Source organism: Manacus vitellinus, unplaced genomic scaffold (assembly GCF_001715985.3).
Source record: "Manacus vitellinus isolate BGI_N305 unplaced genomic scaffold, ASM171598v3 scaffold_39_pilon, whole genome shotgun sequence".
NCBI lineage: Eukaryota > Metazoa > Chordata > Aves > Passeriformes > Pipridae > Manacus > Manacus vitellinus.
Window position 1 is genome coordinate 5456335 of NW_021940534.1, and position 13069 is coordinate 5469403.

Sequence of the window (13069 nt, forward strand, 5' to 3'; positions counted from 1 at the left end):
CAGAGAGAACAGAAGCCTTTTGCAGTCTCCATAGTTGTGCTATTTCTGTTTTTCTTAAGAAAAAAAAAAAATCCTCTTTTGGCATCAGTAGGTTGAATGGCATGCACGCCACACGTCTGGAAGCAAGCCTGTATTTTTTAACCCATTTATTAAAAAGATTCAGTGCTGGAGGGGAATATAAAGGCGTGTAGTCTGCAAGTATGACTGTTAGACTGGTTTGTTTGTTTGGGAAATGAATAAGCCTTTGACAGTATCTCTGGAAGGAATAGGCCAGTGCGTGCTCCATGCTGACATTCTTTTCCCTCTCCAGTCTTCCCTGCATACCTCACATTCCTCTTCCCCTCCCAACACCACCCGTTTGTGGGCAGGCAAGCACTGGAGATCCTGTCTGCCACAGCTGTGCACCCATCTAGAAGCCAAGGGCTTCTGCCATCTCTCCTCTCACCAATGTCATCTGCACCAGTGCACATATCAAGGTCAGCAGAGCTCTTACTTTGCCTCAGCTTTGCAAAGGTGTGTGACAGCTCAGCTACAATTGATGTTGTCTTCCACAAATTCCTCCCAATGCTGCTGAGAACATGAAGTCCTCCTGACCCATGTGCTCCACACCAGCCAGATGGCTGGGGAGCTGCTGTGCTGCATGGACCTGAAAAAGCTATTACTTTCCATCCTCATTTGCAGTTACTGCTCAGCACTGAACCAGAGATAAATTTACTTCTTTTCGATTTTACATTCTCGTTTCACCAGAGTGAGAGTGTCCCTCGTGCTGTTTTAATAGTGATTCCATTGTTTCCCTTTCCCGTGGTCATTTTCCCCTCAGAAGGTGACCGCTTGCATCTCATAAGAAATGACAATTGTAGTGATAATTATTTTCCTCTCTTTTTAGAAACAAACAAACAAAAAACCTGAATAAACTTTTCAGGTTTTATTCACTGAGTCAGGCTGGTGGCTTAGTGACAGCCAGTGCCAGAATATCTAAATTCCAACAGCCTTCCATGATTTCTCAAGCTAACAAAGGCTGGATTCACTTTCAAAACCTTTTGGGTGGGAGTACACCAGTATGTTTCTTTCTGGCTGGCATTTGAAGCGAAACAGAGAGGACAGAGGGAGCTGCATTTATTTGCTTTATCTGAAGGACGGTCACTAAACGGGGCCTTACAAAGGTTGACTTACAAAGTTAAATGAGCGATTCCCGGAGAAACACTGCATAAAATGCCCTTCTCAAGAATGTGAACAGCTTTTGTGCTTTATAATGAAAAAAGGTGGGATGCCTGTAAGATTAGTTTGTATATACTAAAAGAAATGTAGAATTCTAAAGCAAGGCAAGTAAGATCGCTCTGTGGTTAAAAGGGATCTTAAGTAAAATGGCAAAGGGCAGTCAAATTTAAAAAGATAATTCTCTACACAATTTTTATTCTCACAATTTTACCCTTGCATTTAAACCTTACCACTACAGCAATTTCTACCCACCCCTCTGTCTGCCATGACAGACTTCTGTTACTGTTAAATGGAATAGACTGCTTGCTTGAAAAGATTTCCATCACTGGTCAAAGAAAAACAGACCAGACTTTGTTTTGGTTTGCTGAAATGAAAAATATTCCCTTCTTTGGGTGAGAATGAAATCTTTTTTGCATTATCTCCTAGTGAAGTGGGAGAGGGAGCCTTTCTGTGCAGACAGACACTGAATCCTGTCCACGTCAGTGGTGAACTTTTGTTGACGTTCTTCTCAGGAAACATCAGCATTTCATCTTTTTTAACAGATTTGTCCAAGTAAGCAAATTCCACCACTCCGACTGTATATAAAACTATTCAGTACTGAAGAAATTCCATCCACTGCATATCCGCTGAACCAGCCTGGGTAGCGTTATAGAGGTGGCAGGACACGAGGCTAATTATGATGACTCCTTTGCTCATAAAGTGCAGTGGCACTATAACTAAATTAACTTTAATTTCAAACCCCTGGCCAAGTATCACAGCAAGAAGCGATGCAGATGCCACACAACATTATCCAAGAGATAGTTAGGGCTTTGTGAAGGGGGAAAAAAAAGACAGCTCAATGTTTCCCAAACACAGAGCTCACAGACCCTTCCTGAAAAGACTCTCTCAGCTGTGAGGGAGACACTCTGCTGTGTCTCTCTTTTCTCAGATTGTGTCAATGGGGAAACAGGAACAAGGGATTTTTGTTTGAGTAACCTTTCAGAGCAGGATATCTGTCTCGTGTTCTCCTATCAATTGTCACAAGGTGATAGCTGGCTGATCTGCTTCAACGGATATTCCCTTCACAGCCTGCTGACAGCTCCGTTTCATGTTGTACACCAAGGGTTGTGGCAGGCCAGCCACAGAGCCTAGCTGACAAGCAGTCCCTGTGGCTGCCCTATCATTTCTCCTGCTGCCATCCCCCAAACACCCCAGAATCCCAGCTGGCAAACAGGAGGGCACCAGGAAGACAGAGCAGCAGTGTGGTGAGAAATAAAGCAAGAGATAAGCTTAGCAGGAATGGTGTATGAGAGAAGGACGCAAGCAGTAGGTTGCCCAAATGAGCAGAGGATAATATTAATTGCCCACAGCAAAATCAAAGAAACAAACAAAAGCCATTGCTAAAGACACAAGACCCATTTGCTACTCTGCCAGAATTGCAGTGGAATAAAATATGAGGCAGTGAATCAAGCCATTGCTGTGCTGTGAAGCAAAAAGTCACATTACATGAATTACCCTCCTGAGAACTTCAATAGGACCCTGTAGTTATAAATCCTGGCAATACAGCTCAAGTTGCCTCTCAAACACAGACATCAGTAATGCTAGGTTTCGGCTTTCTCATCACCAAGTTCCATTATATAATTGAGCTGATTGTCCGACGCAACCAACTCAAAACTTTCCTACACTATGCCTGAAATACAATATTACATAGTAAAGGCATGGACATCGACAAGGTCAGCAAAAGCAGCAGAGTGCTTGCACTAACCACGAATGTGCCTGCTGCAATCCTGACTTCTTACAGTAACGCGTCGAGGTTAGGGGATCACATTCACAAATCTCTCTTTCAAGGTATATCTAATTCCTGATATTCGTGATAGATCACAGAGCTCCACCATGCTGCTAGCTCTGCTAGAAGTGTTGCACTAAGTAGGAGTGCAACTGCTGGGAAAATTAAAAACTCCCTCAAAGTAAACAGAGTAGGTGAGAGAGGGAGAAGGATGGTGCGTGAATAAAATGAGCAGTGGGACTTCACTGTGGAGGTGGTGTGTGATGGCAATCCCCTTTCCTCCCTGTAAAATACCAGCTCTCACATCTGATTCTTCAGAGTTGTAAAGTACAGCTATGAACACTAGTAGACTTTGTGGGTTTGTCTCCAAGGTGTCATTGCAGTGGCATCTAAGTAAAAGTTTTTAATATGAGTTATGGAGAGTGATAAAGGCAAAACAATATACACATGGGAACAATCCAACTAGAATTTCATATTAACACATCTGTTACTTCATATTAAAATCAGTCAGGGACTTTTTACACACACCAAAAGCAATGCAAGCTAAAACAAAAGCAGAAGGCACAGCTTCTTGATGTGCTTAGGTTTCATAATGTGATTGTAAAGTGTTATGAAAAATGCCTATTACAAGAAAAGTATCACTATTGGTATGATGACTGGAAACCAGATGCACCCTACATTTAAATGTAGGTGAAGTCAGAAATATGATGCTACTTTTCTTATTTTTGTCTCCAGTACTTATCCGGTTCTTATTGATGTGGTTTTACAATCTCTATCTTCATAGCAATGGTGCCACATAGAGAGATTATACAGACCTAATTCAAGGAACTGGATTTGGATGCTAACACCTTATCCACTGCATCATCTGTACTTAGCAGAAATTTTCTCCTTGCAGTATGAAGGGCAAAAACATGCAAAAGAAAATCAAAGGTTCTTTGATTCTTAACTCTTCAGTTAAGAAATACTCCAAAGAGACTTGCACTCTCCTAAGCTGGTAATATATAATCACTGGAAGAATTCTCTTCTTAATTAAAGTGTCTAAGGACACAGCATACAAACGGATTTTATTTCTCTTGAAACTACCCAAATTTATTTTGATGCTGCACTTAAAACAACACTGCCCTAAACTCAGCGCATATAAAATATTATCTGTTTCACATATCTTCTTGGGAAGTCAGAAGAATCAATAGCAACAACAAAAACTGAAAGAAAGACCCAGAGAAAAACCCCTAGGAGGGGTCAGAGCTGGTGAAGCTACAGCACCGCATCTGGAGCCCAGCCACAGTGGCACGCTCTGCACTGCAGAAAGCAGGAGCTCACTCTTCTCACTAATTACTGAGACATCTTTTGTTCTGACAGGGGCTCACGCTGATGAGCTATTAGGGCATGTGCAATCAGGAAGATGACATAAAATATTTTTGCATTTAGTAAATTTGTACAGTACAGCCACATATTTTATGCTGTAATTAGAGAATGGAGGAGATTGCATATAAAAGTATGACATTCTTTATCAGTCAAAAAGCCATTTTAGCAACAGAATCCCTCTCTAGAGGATTAGTCACATGAGAATTTAAGGATAATGATGTAGTATGGAATGTAGTGATGTTTGTAATCTGGTAGTACAAGATTATTCTTTGCTGTTTTTCCTTAGGCCACCAGAAATAGCCTTGAGTCCATCTGTGACCTAGAAATATTGGGTAAGATCCAGCTCAGGCAAAAAGGAGAGAATTTATTTCCTGTTCATCTAAACAAGCTGGAGTATGTCCCATACACAAAGGTTCCTATTATGTGCACCATATTAATCATGTCTGATTAAGGGATCTGACTTTAAAAGCATTGAGAATCATGACACATTTTATTTTCCCTGCTCTTTCCTGCCCCCAAGATACCAGAGTTAATTATTACTCTCCTCCAAATAATCCGTATTTACCATGGTCACTCTTCATAATGGACATCTCTAGACCATTAAAGCATTCTTGGCCTCTGGTGTCTAATCAGTGTTTAAATAGCAGCCAGGCAAAGCGAACGCTTGGCATTTTGATTTGAGCAGTAGTAGTTAAAAAGATCATCTTCTGGGGACAAATGAGAACAAAAATAATTGCAAAGACAGGAATGGAGCAGTGTTCAGGCCCTCCAAAAGTGACAAAAGTGGCTAAGGAAGGGATGGATGGAAAAGGTTGACACCATCACAGAATCATTTAGCTTGGGAAGACCTCTGAGATCACTGAGTCCAACATTTGACTGAACACCACCATGTCAGCTAGACCATGGCACTAAGTGCCATGTCCAGTCATTTCTTAAAGACCTCCAGGGTTGGTAACTCTGCAACCTCTCTGGACAGCCAAATGCTTATCCACCTTCTCCACGAAGAAATTCTTCCTAATACCCAATCTAAATCTTCCCTGGCACAACTTGAAGCCATTTCCTCTTGTCCCGTTGCTGGCTGCCTGGGAGAAGAGACCGCTCCCCACTGGGCTACGGCCTCCTTTCAGGGAGCTGCAGAGAGCAATAAGGTTCCCACTGAGCCTCCTCTTACTCAGACTAAATAACCCCAAGTCCCTCAGCTGTTCCTCATCAGACTTGTGCTCCAGACCCTTCACCAGCTCCGCTGCCCTTCTCTGGACCCGCTCCAGCACCTCAATGTCTTTGTTGTGGTGAGGGGCCCAGAGCTGGGCACAGGATGTGAGGTGTGGCCTCACCAGTGACCAATACGGGGGGAACATTACTTCCTCAGTCCTGCTGGCCACGCTATTGCCGATACAGGCCAGGATGCCATTGGCCTTCTTGGCCACCCGGGCACACGCTGGCTCACGCTGCGCCGGCTGCCGACCAACACCCACAGGTCCTTTCTCCTCTGGGAAAAAGTCGACGCGAGCATCTTTGAAAAGGCACGGACGGGGGTCCCAGGGAGCAGAGCCGCCGGCGTTCGCTCTCTGAGGGGTCTGTCTCTCTCTGGACCCCGGAGGTGGAAGCGACCAGACCCGCGGATCCCGTCCCGACCCCTGGTCCTCCCCCTCATCCCTCCTCCCCTCTCCCCCCGGGGGCGGGGCCGGCGGGGGGCCGCTCGCGCCGGGCCGTTTAGAAGTGGCGGGCGCTATGCAAATGAGGGCGGCAGGCTGGCGGCGCGGGCGGAGCGGGCCGGGCACAGCCCGCGGGGATGCGGCGGGACCGGAGTGCGTGCTGCTGGGATGGTGGAGCGAGCCGAGCCATGAAGGTACAAGGTGAGCCGCTGCCGCCGCCGGGCGCTGTTCTCGGGTGGGCTCAGGGGCTTGACAAGGGCCGCAGCCCGGACAGGAGGCGAGTGGCGGAAGGCTCGGGGCTCCTCTCGAGGCCAGCCGTGTGCGCGGGAGGCGGCCGGGTATCCCTTCCCCTGCGCTGTCCCCAGGCGCAGAGCCCCGAGGAAGGTGCCTGCGGGGAACGAGGGGGCAGCGAAAGGGGACCCCGGGTGCTGTGGGGTGTTGGTGGTGGTGGTGGGGAAAGGGGCTCCCCTCCCCGCCTCTCCCCCTGGCGCTGGATAACGGCGCGAGCCCGGGATCGCGGGAAACGCAGGAGGTTGGTGCGCGATGGCAAGACGCGGTTTGGGACAGGTACCGCCGCTTGTCCCCGCGAGGTAATTTACCTCCTTTCTAGCCCTTTTGTATGTTTCCTTATCACTGTGCTGTCTGTTTGATGGTTCACAAGCGAGAGAAAAAAACTCACATATATTTTTTTAAAAGTTTGTAGCCTATCCTCCTTATTAGATCCCATTATCCCCACTTATTAAATAATCGCTTTTAGCAACCTTTTGCCAGAGGTGGTTGGTGGTTAGGTTTTGGGGGTTTTTTTGGGGGGGTTGGATGTTTTTTTTCTTCAAAAGACACAAATGTGGAGGCTTTCATCTTAATATTACTCAAAAACGTCTGGGCAAGGTACAGAATTGCCCACAGGGCATTAGATTACAGTACGGACATACCGTAATCTTGTGTGATTGGAAAAAAGGGGGAGGGAAGGAAAAACTTTCCTTCCTCTGCCAAAAATAACTTCAGCGTCAATAAAAAGGTGATTTTGGAAATGGCACGCTATATACTTACTTGGAGACCAAGTTTCTTTGGAAGTGAAGTCCATCTCCTTACTGAATTTAGGCAGTGTAGCGAAAAGAGTGCTGATGCTATAGCATTGTATAAGGTTTTTGAACCTGGGCAGAGTGAAAAGTACAAGTGATATCTCTGTAAATGTGCATATATTTTCATATTTTTCTGTAATCTCTTTGTTCAGACCAAGCTTTCTGGATCTCTCATACCCAAACTTTGGGAAAGGTCAGAATTAAATTTTCAAAGCTGCTGATGGTTTCTCCATCTCATAGTGGTTAAGAATAATAAGGAAAAAAAGAAATTGTATAACATGTATATCAATAAGGATAATCCACAACTTTGAAAATTTGATCTGGATCTGATGGCTGGTTGTTTTTTTTTTCATTGCATATCAACTGACTGATCTGAAGTCTGAGATCAAATTCATCTCTTTTCTCCTATCTACTCTGCCTCTAATCAGTTCAGGTAGACTTTATACCTGCTTAGAGAAGCTGTTACTCTGAGCACATTACATCAGGCACTTGAGGGTAGAAGAGCACTGTTGCTCTTAGTCCAGAGCTCACCAGCTGCTTTCAGACTGCCCATGGCTAAGCAACTTTTGTATCACAGTAGCAAAATAATGGTCCTGATTTCTTGTCAAGTCACCGCCTGTCCTTCCTCGACTGCAAAGGAGATCTTGTGTCCTAGGTAGCCTAGGGGCACTGCAAGAATAAGGACCGATAGGGTGGCTCAAAAGGGGGAAGTCTTCCCTGCTCTGTAATGTTTCCTTTGCCCTGTCTTGTGGGAATGAGAATTTTGTTTTGGGTGTGTGATTGTATAATGTTAGATAGAGAAAGCTAAACACAGAAAGAACCAGCCATTAAAAAAAAAAAAAAAAGACAAGACTGAGGGTTTTGGCTCAAAAACCTTCTCCTTAGACTAGAGTGTTTACTTTCCCTGGGAAATGTGAAGTGGTTATTTACACTGTTGAACTGTGACAAACATCCTTAGATCTATTTCTTATCCCTGGAGTATCATATCAAGAAATACCTGCTCATTCAGTATTTGTTCTTCTGGTATTTTTCTTCTTTTATCTTCCTACAGGAAAACCAAAGTGTTATTTTTTATGTTGTATACATGAAATAAAGGAACAGAGAGTGTTCATGGCACACATGATGCCTGGAGACATACCATCACTTCAGAGGCTTAGCATCCAGGTGCAGATTCGGCTCTATTTAACTGCTTCTGGTGTTATACTGGGGCCTGTCATTCTTTGCTTTCATTGTGATAGTCCATAAGGCCTCAATTAATGAAATATTGAAATTCTTGCTATAGTTTAATGTAGAGTATTAACAGCAGGACAGAAGTGAAACTGATTCATGGATGAGACCCTGAATACGTCTCTCCATCAGTCATGGCTTTGCTTTCAGTATGAGTAATTCCGAGGTCATTTCTGGTCTAGAAATCCTTTCTGATACTCAATCTACCAGTTTTTTACTCAAACGTTTTCAAAACTTGTTCCCTCTCTCTCTTCCTTCACCTAAAGTCCATCTCACTTTTTACGCATTCTTCCAACTTAATACTCAAGTCTGAATCCTCTGAAAGCCATGGGAAAATCCCCGTGGATTTAAGCAAGTTCAGAACTGGCATGACTGTTTAAAGCAAAGACAAATTTGACCCCAGGTTAAGTCTAATCTACCATTCATGTACTAGTTAAATATTGGAGAACACAAAAGTTATTCTAACTAAGCTATGGATAGATAGGAAAGGTTAAGCATAACAAGTATTTATGTTGTTTGTTAGCATGTCTTAGTACTAATTGTCTAAAATGTACTTTGAGAAACAAATTGCTGTAGGGGTGTGGCTGTAATAGGACAACACATCAGTTTTTTAATGACAGCAGCTTGCTTTTGTGCTAAATCTCGATGTACCACATAACTGCATCCCATCAAGTTCTCACAGGATGCCATTCCAGTATTCTGTGATCCAGAAGGTAGGGTCATCCTTTTCTAAAACGAAACCTAGACTATAATTCCAAGGATGGAGCAGTTACAGCTATAATATACTCTGTAGGAACAGAAATACCACTGGGTTATCATGATCAGAGAAGAACATGGATTGGAGAGGATATATCTGGCCAGCAATTCCAATGCTCTTATTTCAGACCATAAAAGTAAAAGTGCAACAGAAGAAAAAGGAAGAAGACATTATCATAACAGGGCTTTTGTAGCTTGTTGGCTGTTCACAAGCAAGACAAAATAAGAGGGAGGAGGAAGAAAGGGGGACTTATCTGTTTACTAAAACATCCAAACTGTTAGTGAAAGAGGAGAGGAAAAAACGCTGCATTCCTTACTTCATTTAAGCCAAAAGGAATGACGTAGATGTAAAGTATGAGGTCTTGATTATCTATTTTTAGATAATTTGTTGGGCAAGGAAGAAAACTAAATAGGGTTTGAAATTCCTGCCATTTGTGCTAAAGCACAGTCCTGTAATATATAGACTTGATTACAATGTCTGCACGCCAAGACAAACAAAATAGTGTCCCTGGGAAGAAATACAATATTCCCAACCAGAAATGCTTGTGAAAAGCTGCTTGTAACCCTGGCAATGAAAGACTTTGAGTGTTGGACCATGTAAAGGGAAAAAGAACTGTCTGTACTTTATTAACCAAATCCTCTGCTTTGTTTATTCTTCACTCCTGTTAGTTTTAATTTTTTTCAGTATCTCATCAATCACAGGGAGACAATCAAATTTAGAAGTAAATAGGAACTGTAAAAACCTTGTAATATGTAGTATTAGAGGAACAAACCAACAAGAGGAAAAACTGTCCAAGATTGTGCTGTCTCTCTTGCAATGAAAGTGTCACGATTTTTCTCTCATCTGTGTGTGTACGAAGTGAGGTGGCCAGAGTCTAGAAGGCTTGGGCCTAAATGAGCATCAGCACTAGTGAGATGTAGCAGAAGGACTGTCTCCTTCACAAAGCGTGGATGGCCACTGTCATTTTCAGATTCCCATTCTTCCCCCCTATGGCCTCTGTGTGCCCCTCCCTCCCATCCCATACCCCTCTGTAGACTTATGTATTTGTATACTCAATAGAGGTAAGTGCCTCAATACCTCAGGGTATTTGAGAATCTCCCACAACAGTATTCATTTGCTCTCCCAAAGTCTTGTAGGATAGCAAAGTGCTGTTAATTCTGTTGTACAGATGGAGGTGCTGAGGTTTAGGGATGTTACAAGACTTGTTTTAGAGGAAATAGAGCCATCATAAAGCATTAGACCTAACAGCATGGAAGTTTTTTGCGTGATTTCTAAACCTCTGTGTTTTTATGCTACCGACTCTTCTTCAGTAATGTAGCTTTAAATCTGTTTAATCGAGAAGCTGGTAGCCTAATCTGTCTCTGTCCAGTAGTTCCGAGTATTCGATGGGGAAACAGAACTATCAGATGAACAAGTCTTCCTTATTTCTTTGATAGTTCCAATTCAGTTTGACTCTAAATAGTACAAGAGGCATTACATACTTATCTGGGGGGGTTTACTCATATTTTTAAGGTCCTGCTAGAGATTGCAGACATATTAGACTTACTTGGCCTTGAGATTTCTTGATTCAACGCTGCTAATTCCAAACAGTGCCATACTGTCAAAAGACCTCATCAAGGGGGACCTGCCAGACAGAGCACAGGAGAAGTGCCTAGTAGTAAGACTTCATGGAAACATCTTCTGCAAAGATAAAATGAAAGCACTTTTCAGGAGAGTTCTGCAGCCTTTCTAAGCCAATAACCATTATTTTACAGAATATATGGTAGTCTTTGGAGAAGTCTTATGCAGCATTATTGTGAACTCATTAAGTGTTGGAGCACAGTTAAATGCTGGAGCACAGTTCCCACATACAAACTCATCTTTGGAATCTTACAGTCTCAAGCACAGCAACAAGTGGGGTTAGAAAAAATTATACTTGCATTGATACCTGATCAGTGAACATTGAAATCCTATGTGGGGTGTCTTGGGAGACATTTATATTATTGAACTGCCTGTGCTCCATTATAAATACCAGAGTCCTTGCAGCAAGACCAGATGCATCTAGTGACCCAAGTGAAAGTGAGAGGCAATTCTCACAAATCATACTTTCATGCACCAAAACTAGAGTGGGTGTACCTACTGACTGCTATGGCCAACTTTAGAAACAGCAGGAGGCAAGAAGCCTATTTGTCTTCCTGCAAAGAGCTTGCATTCATGGCAGTCCTCAGCCAAGCATGAGGTCCTGGTCTTGCACAGAAGTACAGGAGATGAGGATGTTCCCTCAGTATCTGGAAACAGCAAACAGCCTTGTATCTCTCTGCATACAAAAAAAGGAGAAAACCAGGAGCATAGAACTTCCTACTTGTCATATTGCTGTTATCAAAGATGTTAGGGGCATGGGAATGCCTTCTGCATACAATAGATGGGCTTAGGTCACTTAAGGGCCTAAGGAAAGTCAGTTTCATTTTGCTTATTTTATTTGGATTAGCTTATCACAGACATTTAAGTACTTAAATCCCATTCATACCATCAGCATTTAGGAACTCACCTGTCTCCCAAGACCTAAAGTTTAATTCCATTTTTGAAATGACATAAGCACTTAAGAGGAGCACACGCAAGTCTCTGCCTTAGCTGCAACACTTGTGGAGAACCCTTAACTTCTACTGCTCCCATTTCTGGCTGCACTTGATGGAGACAAGTAGCTGAACTTCTTAGGACATGAAAGTCCACACAGCTCTGTAAGAGCCCGCATTCAGTGACATTTGGAATCGTAAATGCGCAAATCACTTTTCAAGATGCTTCTTTATGTAATACATGCTCTCTTAGCATCCGTGAAAGCAGTGGACATTTATGTGTTAGAACAGTCCTCTGACCCCTGAAAAATTCTTTATGCCAAGGCTTCAGTAGGCTTGATCAGACAGTCATCTGGGACTGTACTACAAAAAGAATATTTATGGCATGTATTTAGCAATATTTATTTGGTCAGGCTACTGCTGAGTAAAGCTGCATTTAGAGGTTCTCCTGCCTGTAAATGGCTGCAGCTTTCAGCATCAGTGAAGCTGGGTCACTTTATAGCAGCTCAGAGTGCAGCCTTTGCATATTACTGCCTGATTATCATAGGCTGCTCTTGGCAAGTGACCATTTTCTTTTGCCTTTTGGTCTAGACATTGCAGTAGTGGAAACTGTCTTAATTTTAAGGAGTTCATTTTTCCACAGCAGATTTGGATGTAGCTTCCATTTGACATGAAACAGGACTGCTAAAGTTATAGTTTGCAGTCCTAGAAACACAAGTGCCTAGCATGAAAAAATTGTATATTTTTTTTTCCTCGATAGGGATGAAGCAAATTCTCGCCTTTTGATTTTTGTGTTTGTTTTAAAAAGACTTTATTCACAGTCAGAGTGGATTAGCCTGCCTGGAAAAGGAAGAGTATTAAGAATGGGTTTACTCTACAGGAGTGCAATCAGCACATCAGAAGCCCCTTCTTAAGCAGGCCTTATTGACAGCAAGGTTGAAAATTTTAGCAGCAGCAATACCATGAATCATTTGGTGACAGCAAATTTCGAATATGCTGAAAGATCCTAGAAGTAAATCTCAATTCTTCCAATGAATGTTGTGCTTAGTTGCAGACAGTGAGAGGAAGATGCAGACTATGAAAATTCAATGATTCTCTAAGGAAATTTTTGATCCAAAGGGTTAAGTACAAAACTAGAAGCACGTTGACTGTTTAAACAGCTTACAGTAGGTAGGGTCATGAATGCCCTTATCCTGTGGACTTTACATCCAGTTAAAATGGTTAAGGTAATAAACCAATTTTTACTGCTATAGAATGGCCTAGTTTACAAGCAGATATCTTCTTTTGTTTTCTCTCTCTGTTTATACTGCTTTATCTTGTTTGTGACCCAGAAGCTGCACAAACCAGTCTCAAGCGATCAGGAATGCAGTTAAAGTTGTGTTTCAGCCTGACACTAAGCAAAGTAACTATAGGTGGTTAAAATGAACTCACCATCTCCCTTTTCCGGG

At 42.8% G+C, this 13069-nt stretch overlaps 1 protein-coding gene across 1 annotated transcript in view; it reads left to right on the plus strand.

Moving 5' to 3' along the window:
- Positions 1–6140: 6140 nt before the first annotated feature.
- Positions 6141–13069, plus strand: part of NEDD9 (neural precursor cell expressed, developmentally down-regulated 9) — a 39224-nt gene continuing 32295 nt past the window's right edge. Inside the window, exon 1 of the mRNA XM_029961687.1 lies at positions 6141–6593. Coding sequence (XP_029817547.1) covers positions 6141–6593 — 453 coding nt within the window. The remainder of the gene's footprint in view (positions 6594–13069) is intronic.